The sequence below is a fragment of the Perca flavescens genome, chromosome 1 (genome assembly GCF_004354835.1).
Source record: "Perca flavescens isolate YP-PL-M2 chromosome 1, PFLA_1.0, whole genome shotgun sequence".
Classification (NCBI taxonomy): Eukaryota; Metazoa; Chordata; class Actinopteri; order Perciformes; family Percidae; genus Perca; species Perca flavescens.
In genome coordinates, this window is record NC_041331.1 from 12,596,111 (window position 1) to 12,612,273 (window position 16,163).

A 16,163-nucleotide genomic window follows, 5' to 3' on the forward strand; every position below is an offset into this window, starting at 1 on the left:
ATAGGGTACTCCGCAAAGTTGTAACTCTCTCTTTTGGTTGAATTACATCAAAAACATGAATATCTAATCTGCTCTTTAGATTGTAATGTTTAAAACTCACAGCCATTAAAAGCATTACTATTGTGCTATAGCATAATGTACAAGGAAAGAATAAAATACAGAAAAAATATGTATAGCTGAATATGTTAATACATTTAATGACAAACTTCCTTTGCTGGCAGAAAGGAGCACATATTGTAGGACTGGCTTTTTTTTCTCTTTTATTCAGTGTGTTAACATGCACGCTTCTAATTTGACTGTAACCAGATTAAAGGTGCACTATGAGTTCCTGCATGGTTTCAGCGTGATTTAATTTTTGTCTCAAATCGTAGGCATCTCTCCTTGATCCTCTAGCTGCCTGCCCCCTGAATACACTGTGAAAAAGCCCAGTCTCAAGACAACACAGGGGGGTCATAAACGTCAAACAAACACTATAATCATTATATTTATAAATACAACAAACCACGTTCCAGCCAATCACCGACAAGATGGTTGGGGGAGGGGGTGCTTCTAGAGCAGCAGCCTTAATTTCAGTGAAAAAGACGCACTAACCCCCACCCTCTCCCCCAACCATCTTGTTGGTGATTGGCCGGAATGTGGTTTGTTGTATTTTGGTGCGCAGCCTGTGCCCCTAGTGTTTGACGTTTATGACCCCTGTGTTGTCTCCCGAGACCGGGCTTTTTCACAGTGTATTCAGGGGGCAGGCAGCTAGCGGATCAAGGAGAGATGCCTACGATTTGAGACAAAAATTAAATCGCGCTGAAACCATGCAGGAACTCATAGTGCACCTTTAAGGCAATACTCCAGTTATTATAACTGATAATTGAAGCCCAATTGCTCGTCTATGACAAGTAATGGAGAAACGGGCTTCTACTTGATTTTTGACAGGTTTTCTTGCAGACGGCAATGCCGAAGTGTGCAGAGAAAATATCAAAACACAATTTAATGTTGAAGGCTTCTGCTCACTGACCCACAAAGGGTGGTAAGTTTCACTGGCTCCTCTGTCTAATACACCAACTGATTCTTAATACTAAAATTTAAATTTTGGAGAATTGCTGTTCAAAAATGTTTTCTAAAACATGGTTTCTCATATTAAAACTTATTTCTCTAAATAGTATCACCATATTTTCAAAGTTATCACTTTTAGTCTTGTAATACTGTTATTTTCCTTTCTCAAAATTTTAAGTTTCAAAGTTTAGCCTATCTTTGTAATTTTACAACTTCTTTTTTGAAAGTACTTCCTTATTCCCTCAAAATATGACTATATCCTCAATCCCTTTTTCTATCCATCTATAAATACCCATAATACTCATGTCACAATTGTCAATTGCTTGTAATGGGACAATATAAAACGGAGAAATTGCTTTCAACTTAGCATTTCAAGCAGCAGAACTTGGGCTCTAATAATGGGTTATTGTGCTGTTGTACATCCATCAAAGCAAAAGACAGAAGCAAGATCCTAACAAGATATTTTTCTTATTTTGTGCTCCAAAACTTGCAGACTAATCTCCACATTTATTCCGACCGTAACCCACCTATCATGTAAACGTTTATTTTTGGAAATCCATCTACTGTGATCCATCTGCTTATTTAAACTATTAGCTTAATTTGGTTAAACACAGTCATCAGGTGGTTGAGTGCATGTTAACATACTAATTATTGCCAATATAAATTTACAGAAATTTGAATATTTTAAATTCAACATTTGCTTTTAAAGATACAGTCCCTCAAGTAAAAAAAAAAAAAATTGAGGGTATAGTGTCAAGATGCATTTGCTGCTGTGCAATTTCTATCGCTTTTAAAGTGAGTACATATTTGAAGCGAAGATAGTATGCATCCCGACTGCAGTTTTTAAGCTTACATGGCTTCCATTCGAAGTTCACATGATTTTCATGTTGAATTGTATGGGTGCCTCGGTTGGACTGGCCTCCTCTGGTTCCTCTTTACGTGGCACATATTCAACCTCTATACTTGACTTAGTATTGTCTTTCCCCCGACTCCAGAGAAATAATATTACAAGACAGAAGAGGACAACTCCGAGGAAAGAGATAAATCCCATAGTGGTTGCAATGATAAGTGTCTTTACATCAAACGGAAATGTAACAGTGGCCCGGGTCACATTAGTACCTTCATCGCTGGGCTGGTTGGAAATGAAGGCAAATGTCTTGTTTGGCTGGTGGGGCCAATTGGGGGAATAGCTATGCACAAAAAGGTGAGCAGCTTTGGTGTCATTGCCTGCTGCATTGCTTGCAATGCACAAGTAGGTGCCGTTGTCTTGGATTTGGGCGTAACGCACCTCCAACGTACCCTCATTAGACACAGAAAGCCTTGACCCCACAGTTTTGGTAGTGATGTATTCCTTCTTAGGGGATAGCCACATTATCACAGGGACTGGATCACCCTCAGCTTGGCAAGCAAAATGAACCGTAGTTCCTTCATCGACATGGCTTTCTTGAACCTTATAATCCATGATCTTTGATTTCTGGCAGATGAAATAGTCAGAAGGAAGAATGTCTGGGAAGTCCTTGAACTCTTTTCCTTGAACAACCTCAGGTGAAGCGCACATGGGCTGTTGTCGGTTAAAGTTGAGCCTCCACCGCCGGCGGAAGACCCAGAGCAAGCGACAGTCGCAGGCCAACGGATTGTCATACAAAGCCAGAGTCTCCAGGTTTCCCACTGAGTGGAAAACGGACTCCTCTAGGGTGTTCAAGCTGTTGCTGGATACATTGAGTACACGGAGGTGGTTGAGTCCTCGGAAAGAGTAGGGCTCAATGGCAGCTAATCTCCCACCAGCCAAATAAAAAGCCTGGAGCTTCTGCAGATTGAACAGTTTGTTCCCTTCCACAGTATGAATGGGATTGAAAGACAGATTCAAAAACCGGAGATATCTTAGGTGACTGATGGCTTGGTAGGGGATGACAGTAAGATTACAGTTTGTGATGGACAATGATGTGAGGTTGAGTCCAAACAAGCATTTTGGGGTCATGGTATCCAGGGCAGGCATTTGAGAAATTTCCAGCACTCTGAGCCGATACAGCCTCTTAAAGGAGTAATCCTTAATGACTGTGACGTTCAGATAGCTTAATCGAAGTGACAACAGGTTATGCAAATGACTAAGGGCATCAGTGGGCACTGAGGCAAGATTGCAACCCTCGATGTTGAGGCTTTCAAGGTTGCTGAGGCCATGAAATGATCGGGGTGAGATGAATACTAGGTCGTTGTCACCAACCTCCAGAGCCCTCAGGTTGTACAGCTCCTGGAACATATAGTCGAGCAGAATGACAATTTTGTTCTCACTAATATCCAGCTGGGTGAGGTTGGTCAGGCCTGTGAACACCCCCAGCTGAATGAGCTTCAGCTGGTTGTTGCGCAAGCCTAGAGTTCGAAGGTTCATAAGGTTGCTAAAAGCTCCAGGCTCAATGGATGAAATTGTGTTTTCGTTAAGTTGCAGCTCCTCCAGCTGGGGGTAATTGATGAACTCCTCATTCCCCAGAGTTTTGAGACGGTTCTTGCTGAGGTCAAGCAGCCTAGTTTCTGTGGGTATGCCCTCAGGAAGAGCTGCTAGTCTTCGTCGATGGCACACGACCGAACGCTCCTGACCGCTGCAGTCACATCGGGAGGGGCAACCGGTGGTGGAGCCAGAAAGGACGGTGCCCAGCATGAGGATCAGGATGGGCTGCCAGCATGCCACCAAGTAGCTGTGCCCTCCTGCCTCCCCAGACACCATTCTACTGCTTACCTGTGGAGAAATAGAAACAGTGTAGTTAGTAGAGGAGTTGCGGTATACAAATGGCTACCACAATTTTGAACGATGCCAAATCATACAAAAGAAAAGTTATGAAAATTGTCTGTCATTAGTTTCTTAGAAAAGAAATGTGACGCATATTGATTCAATTCAGCCCTTAATCAGGTTTGTAGTTTTAATGAGTGTGAATAACTATCGTGTCATTCATTTTAACTGAACACAAAATAAAACCACTTTCAGAAAGCAAAAGCTGTGTTTATTGACTGATGCATTTTTCATTTGTAGACATATGTGGCTAGATATGGCTGCCCAAATGTACTATATGTGAATAACTAGAATACATTGCATTTATTTTAGTGTTTAATATTTTTCCTGAAATGCTTTTTACTTTTCATAAAAAAGATCTAAAATATCATTAAAATGCTTTTCTGTGATGAAACGGTTTCAAAACATACCATTACAGTTTGATCAATTATTGTTTTGCAATTCACAATTTTCTAGATAATAAATCCATTAACTGATACTGAGTCATCCCACGTTTCAAGCCCTTCTTATTTTAATTTTCTGACATAACCTAAACAGTGTTTCCTCTAGGATTGGCGCCCTGCCGCCAAATGTTTTACGTATTAAACGGAACTGACACTTTGCTGCAACACAAACAAATATATTTATTCACCTCTATTCAGAAACAATGAGGCATATTTTCATTTTGTTTTGATTGAACTGTATTTTTGAGGAACTGTAGGTCTACAAAATGAATTTTACAAGAAATTCTTCATAGGGAAACCAAAACCCAAAGTAGGCTATAGAATGAAACCATTCATAATGAAATTAATTGCATATTTGCATCAGTGGCAAAGTTGGCAGCCTTGCTGTGTGCATTTGATTTTTCTTGGCTTTTGGAAAAATAACTCCAAGGCTCGGTTATAGGGGAATTCAGAAAGAGGTGGCCCATTAATGCTGAGTAGCATACATGCTGCTTGATGGTACCCCTGTGGCCTGGACGGTCATTTTGACCGTTTTGAAATTTATGTGTATTAACTTTAGCCTCATGACACTGATCTCGCGAGCTCCAGTTTTCCACTCGGAGATCAGTCTGGCATCTTGAGATAGAGAAAATTTGGAGCCGTTAGCCAAACGACCGGGCCAATCAGCGATGGTTTTGAGGCGGGTTTAGGTGGTGATAGACGGATGGTTTATCCAATCAGCTAACCAGTATTTTCAGACAGTGGTAGTCCTAATTCTGTTAGCTGCTCGCTAATGCTTTTTTCTCTTGGATCCTTCTTTTGGAATATGGACCGGGAAGCTGAAAGGGTGCCTTTTATTCGTAAATTCTCGTTACACAAACGGCAAATATCCTTTACCGACATGTTGCTTGCTTGCTGAGCTAACGAGCTATGCTTTGCCTGCAGCAGCAGGGGCTTGTGGTTGTATTTTCATACGCTTCGTTGATCTGATTGGTTGATTTGGCAGGTCTATCACCAACGTAGGTGATAGACAGATGGTTTATCCTATCACAAGGGCTTTCCACACAAACAAATGTGTCATTAGTATGAGGAAAAAAATGAGATTTTAACTGTGTCGGGCTCGGGTCAGGCTCAGACACAAATTTCTTAATGCCTGTCGGGCTCGGGCCGGGTTCGGTCACCGATCTGTCGGACGCGGGCCGGCTCGGACAGAAAAATTCGGCCCGATCCAGACTCTAGTGGGCATCACCGATGGGCCGAAGGCAAAGCCAGAGTCGGTAACGCAGGCTACGGCGTGGATGGACTGTGTTATGAATCAGAAGAAAAGCACCGGGCGCTCGCTCTGTGAAAGGCGCCGTAGGCCTAAACGTAGCCTAGATGGCCGGTAGCTGTCTACGTGTTCATATAACTTTATACATGCTACAACTGGATGGAATCATTACACACATCCTCTCCAAGGAGTGCACCAGCTGTAAAATGTCCTGGAGGAAGTTCATGCAGCAACTGGCAGAGGAGCTGAGAGCGGAGTTTATGGAGGAAAAAAGGGCAGCAGCGCACGGTCCGAGCTGCGCTGCACACCGCAGCAGACACCAAAACAGAGGCAGTGCCAGTTAGGTTATAAATGTTCAAATAACATAGACTACTTTTAATTGTTATTTGGCTGGAATTATGTTGAATGAATTTCCCCCAATATGTTTTGGGACATGAATGTATGAAATAATCACGGTTTAGCCTACTATGCCATGATATGATATCAAGGGCGTTGTATTGAATCAACAGCCACGTGCAATTTAGCTAGCAGGTGAAGGTGAAACTAAAAATGTGCAAGCACTATAGACTAATACAGGCTTAAATGAACTGGCAATATAAGTTAGGCTATACGACTTACAGTTCTCAAGGATGCACACATGCCATCTCAACCAGGTCCTCCGGACAGCCTGTCTCTTATTTTCTTTCTCCCTTTTCTCTGAGTGGCACGCGTGCCCACTCGCGTTGTGAAACGCGTGTCCGCGCTATTCTGCGACTCTAACGATCACTGCTGATAGACGGCTTTTTTCTGATACCGTGGCGGGAGAAATCTAACCGTGGCGGACCGCCACTTGCCAATCAACATAGAGGAAACACTGCCTACAGTATAAGCTGAATACATCATAAAACCTTTGAAAAATCTATTTTCAGAACTTTTGCAAAGTCAATCGAAATCAAAATGTGGCTTTTATCTGCACGGCTTTTCAAAGACATAAGCCTTTCCTTGCATAAGATTTAATTATGGTGCCTTTCCTCACAAGTAATGAAATCAGCCAATCAAAAGGGCTTGGTCACACAATATAACCACCCTGCTGTGCTTCTGACTTAGTATGCCGGAAACAATTACTGCCAATATCAGTGACACATTGTCTTCGTTTATACAAACTGTTTTTAATTAGCAGCCAAAATGCCCTGTTACATCTTTAAATGGCTCCCTGAAATACTTGCAAACGTAACACATCCCATGCCACTGCTGAGCTGTTGACCTTGCAGTGACATAAATATTGCTGCCAAGCGGTGATGAATTGACAGAGGGATTGTCGGAGGACTTAAAACCCCCTTTTTGATTTTGACTCAGGGGAACTTTAACAGCTAAAACCTTCAAGCTCTACTTCTCACATCGATCATGCGATTTAAGTCACATCTGTATCAGTGGGACACACTCTTAGACGAACACCATGCAAAGGAAGATAAATTACACTGATTTGTTTTTGCTTTTATCTAAACAAGTAATATATCTGTATTGCTTTACAATAGGGACATTGAATTCCACATTTCCATAAAATTATTCAACAGTGTAAATAAATGTATCTTTAAATTCCAAAGAGGAAATTCCATTATGAGAGGATAATACTTTCTCTAGTCGCTGTCTGAATATTCATCATGTTGTCATATGTGGGAGCTGAATAGGCACGATGTATTCCGCCTGTAACTCATTCACCACAAAAGTGTTTTGGTAAGAGTGCTTCAATTTATCAGTGTAGTGCCTTTTAAAACCTCTTTGGCTGTCTACCATGCTTTCGTCGTGTTCAAAATATATTAGACATGATAGTAAAGATTAGACTGATTCTGCTTTTATTGCACCAACACAAATTAAACATCGCTCCTGGTGAATTACTGTACAGTCATGGGACTGAAGCAGCTTGGATTGTGGTCTGAGTAGTTCTAGTGGTCATTGCAGCTTTTATTTTCACTTCCTCCAGCACTGCTAATTTCAGTTGGCTGCATATGTCAGACGCGTCGGGCGTCAGTCCAGTGTGTATAGAGCATTGTAAAAAGCAGACTGTCAGAATGAAAGCTTAAATGTCTTTTCTGTCCTCGCTAATTACATGAATTTGCAGATGGATAGCATGTAGACTTTTCCAATGGGATGGTGAGATATTTTCCAAAGCAGACAAGCACACGTTTAACTTTGAGCCATTGTGACAGATGCTAAACCTTCTAGTGAAATGAAATATTACTAAGATACTCGATGCAGAAAACGGGTGACAGGTTTATCTGTTTGACACAGAATGTGATTTTTATCTTGTCAAGTCAGGCATATGAACGCAGATGAGGCTCACTGATGTCCTTGCTAATCGAAAACAAGCTAATGCAAATGCGGTGGTGATTTTCTTACCGAGTAGCATGCATGATTTATGGTTCAGAGCATAGTAAGGGCAGGGGTACTATCTGTGTTATCTGGCCTCACAGCTCAGATCTGCTCAATATTTCACCACTTTATTGGAACTTGAGCTAAAATTCTGAAAAAAAGATGTTGGCAAATAAGCTCTCAATTACTGGCTTTTATGAATACTGTCTTTAGTCTTTGCATGTACAGAGTGGGGTTTAAAGTATTTATTTCCATTCATCTTTCTGATGCAATTATATAGTGCAGCGGAGGAATGAGCAGATGAGTGGACAAGTCTTTTCTCTTCTGCCCTTGTATGACTGCTTGCATTTTCTCCGTGGACCTCTCACCCTGTCACAGTCCAATCCGGTCTCACGGCAGTTCGTGTAAATATCCACGTTATTCTTAATCTATTAATACGTGTTGACGGAGACGTTTTTCTCGTTTTTTACGTGTAAATGTCACGTTATTTTCTCGGGGAAAGGACGCCGGCAGGCGGCCGAAAAGGTCGCTCCATAAGCCGGGAGGCGCCCGCGAGGCGGCCCGCTGGAGACCCGCTGGATGAGGCGGCCGGGAGGCGGCCGAAAAGGACGCTCCATAAGCCGGGAGGCGGCCCGCTGGGGACGCACCACAATAACGGGACTGCGGAGGTTGGGTTTAGGAAAAACACTTAAGGGGAAAGGGCGCCTTAAACGCCGGGAGACGCGCCACAGTAACACGTGGGACAAAACTCCACACGCAGGGACGCCCTCCCCGGGAAACAAAGCGCCACACGCTGGAAGCGATCCCTGCTCGCCAGGGTGAAAGTCCTGTGTTGTTTGACCCATACACCACCCCGACCAACCTCCCTACGCGGATTTTCGGCTTTTTATATCACTCCCTACCATTTTCGTGCTGTGGCCACAACATATGCTTCCCATTGAAATACATTACTTAACATTTTCGTGTTGTCCGCCATGTAAACGTCTCCGTGAACACGTATCAATAGATTAAAATAACGTCACATTTACACGAACTGCCGTGAGACCTGGCTGCACAGTCTTCTCTCAAAAGGCTCACCATTACTCTCTTGTTTGAACTCTCTGCATCTCCTCTCTTACGATGCCATGTGGTTTGATGCAGGGCAAACCGAAGAGAGGTGTGCACTGCTAATGGGTCACTAAATTTCTGCATGCAGACAAATGAGCTATACGCATCAGTGCATACATGTCCTTCGGTTGTTTTCAGTTAAGTATGTTTGTTGTGCAGCATACTGTTGGAAGGACTATTGGGATATTTACATTAAACGGGGGAAATGGGAAGAGATTACTGCACCCTTTTTATGTACAGGAGGTAGACAAATAACCTAAGTAGGTCATGCAAAATTACTAAAAAGCAAGTCATTGTTGCAAATATAAAGCTTTGTCATTATTTGCAAACCAATTAGCATTCTTTTTCAGTTCTCTATAAACTGTAGTTTACACTGTATTTGTCTACCAGGTCCCTGTTAGATCGTTTCAGCTTGTGACAGCTGTCATGAATCATCAATGCAGCTCGAGTTCTGAGAGTGTTTCCCTTGATATATTAAATTATTTAACGGACTTTGAAACTATGATTCAATTACATTGGAGTTGAGCTCCTTTTTCAGAAAGGTCTCACGTTCTTTTGTTTCAACCCTATACGAGCATTACATCTAGCAAGACTATTTTTGGGCATTATGTCCATAAGAGGGCAAACCAATACAAGATGCATAACAACTTGTATATTTATTTCAACATAAACATGTCTTTTTAAAGGATCTACATAACTAAACATTAGAAAATAAAGAAAAGAATGTCCTATACTGTAAAACTTCAACATTTAAAGACAGTAGACCTTTTTATACTCCAGTATGTATTACAAAACTCGATCTCTTCGAGATTCAAACATAAACAATCCATAATTTATCTTGTGCACCTCACACATGATGATGCTTTCCTGAATTTCCCCTCTGGGGATCAATAAAGGCTTATCTTAACAATAAAGGCTAATCTTTAATTTATGTTTATGACCGATAATGAATGATTGCGCTCTCTAGACAACTTCTTGCTTCTGTTCATAACGGTCATGAACAATGTGCTCATTAGCGCCTCTCTTATACATCGCTTGTTGTTGATTGGCAAACATTTCCCAAACAGCTTATTATTCTGTGACTGTTTTTAGAGGATGAAACAAAAAAGGAAGCTACAGCTACAAAGTAACAAGTAAATATGTATAGGGTTTAAGAGATACAATTTGCTTTCACTGGTACTTTTGTGTTCAACTGACACATTTAAAGCAAACATTTCAAAGTCAAAAAGCAAACAAACAAGAAAACCTTGTTTGTTGCATCACAGTGGGTCTCTTTTAGGAGACTGTTCTGCAGTATGTGATATCTAAACAGCAAACATGGTCAGTGCTTTTGGTGCATACTTTGATTCAATTTAATCACCTCAAAAGTTTCCATCTTATATTAGGGAATTTCCGTTGTCAATCAAATGTAGGTGTTTACAATCGAGCCTCTAATTCATTGCATCACATTTGGCATGGACATATTTAGATGGAAGCCAAATCTCTAGCATATGCAGATCTAGACATGCAACAGTTTAACATACCAACAGAAATGATGTAACTAACATACAATGACCTGTATTAAATAATCATATTACAATACATGCTTGCTGGTTAAACATAGGGACTTCAAAGCTCCATTGCCAGCTAATCTACATCATCCAGAGGAATGAGCAGTCTGATATGAGAAACAAATCCCCCAAGGAAGCCTAAGATAAAGGGAATGCCTGCACACCTAAAAAGAAACTGCATGGCCTGATGATCCACCATGCCAGGATCAAATGCTTAGAGAAGGACAAAATTGTTCAGTGCATGGGAACTACTCCTGTTGAGATGCAGAAACACACCTGCATGGGGTCAGCAAACTCCCGATCTTTCTTTTTGACAGCCTTATCCTCTAGGTAGCAGGGCTCTCAGCCACAAAAGGCATACACTTTTGCCTCGGAAGTAACTGCACAGAACATACCCACACCCATACTTATTTTGGAAGGAGATGGTGTCGAGAGAGAGATTGGAGGAGTCCAGATAATCGTAGTGATCACTGTGGATGACGGGCAAATTCACAGAAGCTTCTTTTTGAAGGAATGGTTAATGCAAATATGAAAATGTTAGGCAATATTTTATTACCTCTGTCAGTTTCTATCTCTGTAATGCACAGTAAATTATCATATTTTATTACCTCTGTCAGTTTCTATCTCTATAATGCACAGTAAATTATCATACTGTAGTTTTCTGACCGCCTACTTCAAAACACACCTACGCAAAACACCTCATGCCCCATAATCCAGCATTTTAAGTGTTAAGACCAACGATTGTCACCAGTATTCATTGAAACCATCTTTCTGCAGTGTTTTTTGCAGAATGGTTTTTCAGGCTCTTTAAGAAGCCTTTTATGAAAGCAGTTATGATCACAGAATCATAATATTATACATAACATTATAATGGCACACAAAAAGGTAGGGAGGGGAGCTGGTGATTTAGACATATTTTTAACTGTAAATCTACTTGTCTTCACTCACCAGCTGCTTGGACATACAAACTATCCAACTGTACAAGAATTAACTGTACCGATGTCAGTATCGGTATCAGCTCTGATACTGCCTAAAATGCTGGTATCGGTATCGGGAAGTACTGGAGTTGCACCGATCCGATACCACGTAATAGAGACCTAAAGAAAATCTACGTTAAAGTAGTTTATGTTCTTTTTCCGTTTTAACGGACTGTCAAACTGCATAATAAAAGAAAGTTCTGTGGCATTCATGTTGCGTTTGTTCATGTTGTACAAAGAGTTTAACCTGAGCCAGACAGACAAAAAAGATAGAAATAATATCACATCCATCCAGGGATAGTAGTATACAGTTGTTAAAACATAATAAAATATATGATACACTGGTATCGGAGCAGTACTTGCAGTATCAGCTGATACGCAAGTTCAGGTATCAGAATCGGTATCGGGCAGCAAAAACTGGTATCTGGCCATCTCTAGAATTAACCCGAATGTTATCGTTGGTCTTGGAGAATCTTAAGGTGATGTAAAGCAGAGGTCTACAAGTGGATCGAAAACAACCCTAAAGGGTGCTTATCCAACACATACCAGGCAGATACTGAAGCTTTCATCAGCATTCATGCTGGATAGTTTTCAGTTTGACAGGTGACATTGTAGATTAATGGACTCGAAGGTGCCAGGGGACGTGGAGTAGTTGATCATAGGAGCCTGTTCTCTATCTAAACATCAGTGTGGTTAATGAAACTGAAAACAACAGTCTCTGTTAGGCTGTCCACTTGACTCTGTCTATCTCAAAGTACCTTACCTGCACTATGACCTGTTGTCATATAATGGCTGGAATAATGGCTGGTAGTGGTGGACGCTGGCCAAGCAGGTTGTATGCTTTTATTGTAATGTAATACTTTAATCCCAAATCTAATAAAAACGAAAACTTTTAGTGCCACCACATGAAAAGTCGTTTTTCAAATTGCATATAAATAAAAAAGAAATATTTCCTCGACATGGTATTTCTCGCACTATAAGGCAACACTTGATGAGCTTAGTGAGCTTTAAAAAGTGATGTTAAGATTGCAGACTGTGTATGCACCTCCACAGGACCAGCGCTATGTTTAAAGGCACCCCAAGGGAGCTCAGTCAGTAAGAATTGCATCCTTCTCACATGTTCATCCTCTACGCTACTGATCTGGAAATAACCAGCTTCAAGATTAGAAGGCCCTTCTCATCACCTGTGTGATCACTGAACAAGACTAATTCTCTTTGACCCTGCATCTTTTTGTAGTGCAGCTAAAATAATTTGATGGATCCTTGTGTGAGACACTCACCTTATCATGACCTGATTAGTGGTAGGTCATCATTGGCTGCCACATATTGTAAGACAACTCAAGTGCCCAGGTCAGCTGACTTCAGTAATTTCAATGCTGTCCCATCAAGTCTTTTTCACAAAAGGCATTTTTTCATGTCACAGTAAGAAAATGCACAGGGGTACATGCTAATAATGGCTGAATTCCATTTAGCTGCTTCGGTTTAAGGGTCCTCGTATTGTGCATCCATCTTTATTAGTAACAACTGCTGTGAAAAATGTGTGTTGGCCTGAAGGTTAGAGAAGCAAGCTTGTGACTGGGAGGTCGTCAGTTTCATCCTCCGACTGGCAGGATAAATATGGTGGGGAAAGTAAAGAAGCAGCGCTTGGCCCTCTCTTTTTACCACTACTGACGTTCCCTTGAGCAAGGCCCTTAACCCCAACTGCTCTACTCAATGCAAAAGAGAGGCTTCCCTTCAGTAAAACGCCCTTTAAAGGTCCCATGGCATGAAAACTTTACTTCATGAGGTTTTTTAACATTAATATGCGTTCCCCCAGCCTGCCTATGGTCCCCCAGTGGCTAGAAATGGTGATAGTTGTAAACCAAGCCCTGGATATCCTGCTCTGCCTTTGAGAAAATGAAAGATCAGATGGGCCAATCTGGAATCTTCCCTTTATGACGTCATAAGGAAAGGTTACCTCCCCTTTCTCTGCTTTGCCTGCCCAGAGAATTTGGCCCACCCATGAGAAAGAGAGACATCATGGCTTGCAAACGAGCGAGGCATGGCAGTTGGTCAAGGCAATGCCCCCACCCTCCACCTTGCCCCCTCTCTCCTCCTCAATAGCATTTTAAAGCTACAGACACAGAAATGACATCCTAAGGAAAGCTCATTGTGGGACTGGCTCTAGTGGCTGTAATTCTGCACAAAGGCTGAATTTCAGGAAAGAGACTTCAGATACAGTATTAGGGGACCACTAAGGTCTATATAAAATAATCAAAAAAGCAGCATGTCATAGGACCTTTTTTTAAAGAAAAAAAAACCTACAAAAAAAAAACCTACTACAACTTTTCCTACTACAAAACAATCAAAATGTCTCCTGTGAGAAGGGCCCCTTATGAATACATGCAACACTAGATAAAAGAACTGATGTGGATCACCCCAAAAACAAGCATAAAGAGACACCCAGTACCACAGTGCAAGTCACTAAAAGAAAGCCAAGAAAGGCAACGCAAGACTTACTACACTACTACAACTTTTAGTTCTATATGTAAAAAAAATAAATAAAACATGTCACACAATTCTTCCTCCAGTACTTCATGCTTAAAAAACATCACCTAATGTTTTCAGATATATTGCCTTCATCATGGGGGTGCAATGTGCTTTTAGTGTGTGTGTGTGTGTGTGTGTGTGTGTGTGTGTGTGTGTGTGTGTGTGTGTGTTTGTTTTCTCAAAGTTTAGAAAAAGTCATTATGCCAAAAGAGCATGCATTGTAGGCCACAAACCAACACAGAGCACACTTACCCTCTGCCGTGCAAAGACTCTTAATCCATACATTAAAAATGTCTAATCCTTTTGTCTTTGAGAACAATCAATAAAGTATGTTAGCATCTCAGAAACGAAAAACTGGAGTGCTATCAAAACGTTGTTTTTAAAAGAAAAGGATTCTCTCAGCAAACAAAGTTGCTATTTGGAGTCAAAGGCTGGAGGCATGTAGAAAAAACAAAGTGGAAATCCTAAGTAACCAGAGTTCTGAGCTGACACACATGCTGAAAAAGAATACTGCTGAAACGTGGGTGTCAGCCATGCTTGAATAAAAGCTTTTTACTACACTCAGAACTCTTGAGTGCCTCATAGTCATCTGTCTTAATTGTATGTTGAATGTATGTCAATGTAATGATAGGCATCTCTCTTTATACTTGACACAAATCATCATTTTTGGAACTGTTGACCTCAAGTTTTAGGTGGCTTGTTTCTGTACATAAGCTATTCTACAAAGTCCCAATATGTTGTACTTTGAGTGAAAGCTGGCAGGCAATTTGAATATGCTCATCCTGATTGGCTGGGGTTGGACATTTAGTTTCAATAGAAAGCTCCAACTGTGTTCATAGATGTCTGCTAACAATGTGTAACCATTATTACAGAATATAACAAACAGAGTCCTGAATCTCAACACCAGAAATCTTGCGCAATCAAACGTGACTTTAAAGTATACAAACATGGCGATGAAGGAAGAACAGCGCTGAACCAAGCTGGGCTTCAGCAGGAGAACGGTGCTCATATAGAGGTTACCCGCTGATAATTCCGCCATCCCTGTCCCCAGTATCCTCTACCCTCTCTCTCTCCCTACGTGATCCGCCGAGCAGCGGTATGAGCAACGCTCTCCCTCAGAAGCCCGGCCCGGGTGCAACAAGACTAGACTGCGTCCTCTACGGTCCTTGGCGTTCCCCGCATACAACAGGATATCAGAGTGTAAGTATTAGTTTTTTATTTTTTACCTCACACCACAAGAAAATCTGGCAAAATAATCTTTAGAATCATCAAAAATCTGGGCTTTCTGATGATTGTCAGGAGGGGGGAAATCAGGCCCAAAATCAGCTTGATTCTTGTTTGGTGTGTACCCTGCATACGGTGTAGGAACAAAGACTCACAAGTGTGTAGCAGGTGTAAGGTGCAGTAACAAAGACTCGCAACAATACATTGAAAACATTTTGAATTCTAAATGAGCCTTTTAAGACTTGTATTGTCGAAGGGTCCTTGTATTAACAAATGAAAACAGTTCCGCAATTTAGCCATTTTGAGCTAGAGAAAGTAGATGTCAAAACAAAGCCATAGCCCTGAGATACGGAGACGTTTTTGCGATTAATGTGTTGGACTCTGCACTTAAGGACAGTTTGCTCAACCATGTGAGAAATGGTCCAGCAATCAACTTGGTTTTATCCCTTGTTTGGTCTTACAACTCCTGAAAAAGGGTTGCTTTGTTTTTTTAAGATGTACGACCGCCTTTACCAGGGACTCAACTCTCCAAAAGATATTGGCTTCTACTCTACTATTTCACACTGGGCAGGTAGCATACAATCAGATCAGTGTGGGAGCTTTTGAGAAGCTTTTGAGCTGGGTGCAGCTGCCCACGGTTTTATGAGTGTCGGTGAGAGCGAGAGGGACAACGAGACGGGCTGGTGAACCAAAACAATTAGCTGAAAGCAGCTCAGAGCGGCAGACTGGGCTATTCATTCTCCAGATCAGCAGCACTAATAACCCCTCGTTTGATTTAGTGTTGATATGAAGAATATTGCTTAATGGCGTTTTAATTTGCAGCCCAAGAACGTTTTTATTTTACATTATGTCACGTTATTTATTATATAGAGATCTAATTAAAGACGCTGAGGTAGTTTCATCCTT

General features: G+C 41.3%; 1 protein-coding gene across 1 annotated transcript; it reads right to left on the minus strand.

Annotated features, from left to right (window-relative positions):
• Positions 1–1,918: 1,918 nt before the first annotated feature.
• Positions 1,919–3,775, minus strand: lingo1b (leucine rich repeat and Ig domain containing 1b). The gene has a single exon (XM_028584771.1). It carries the CDS (start codon positions 3,764–3,766, stop codon positions 1,919–1,921), a length of 1,848 nt encoding a protein of 615 aa, XP_028440572.1. The 5' UTR covers positions 3,767–3,775.
• Between the last annotated feature and the right edge of the window lie 12,388 nt (positions 3,776–16,163).

Coding starts and splice junctions, on each gene's coding strand:
- lingo1b (XM_028584771.1), bottom strand. CDS start 3,766: ATGGTGTCTGGGGAGGCAGGAGGGCACAGCTACTTGGTGGCATGCTGG.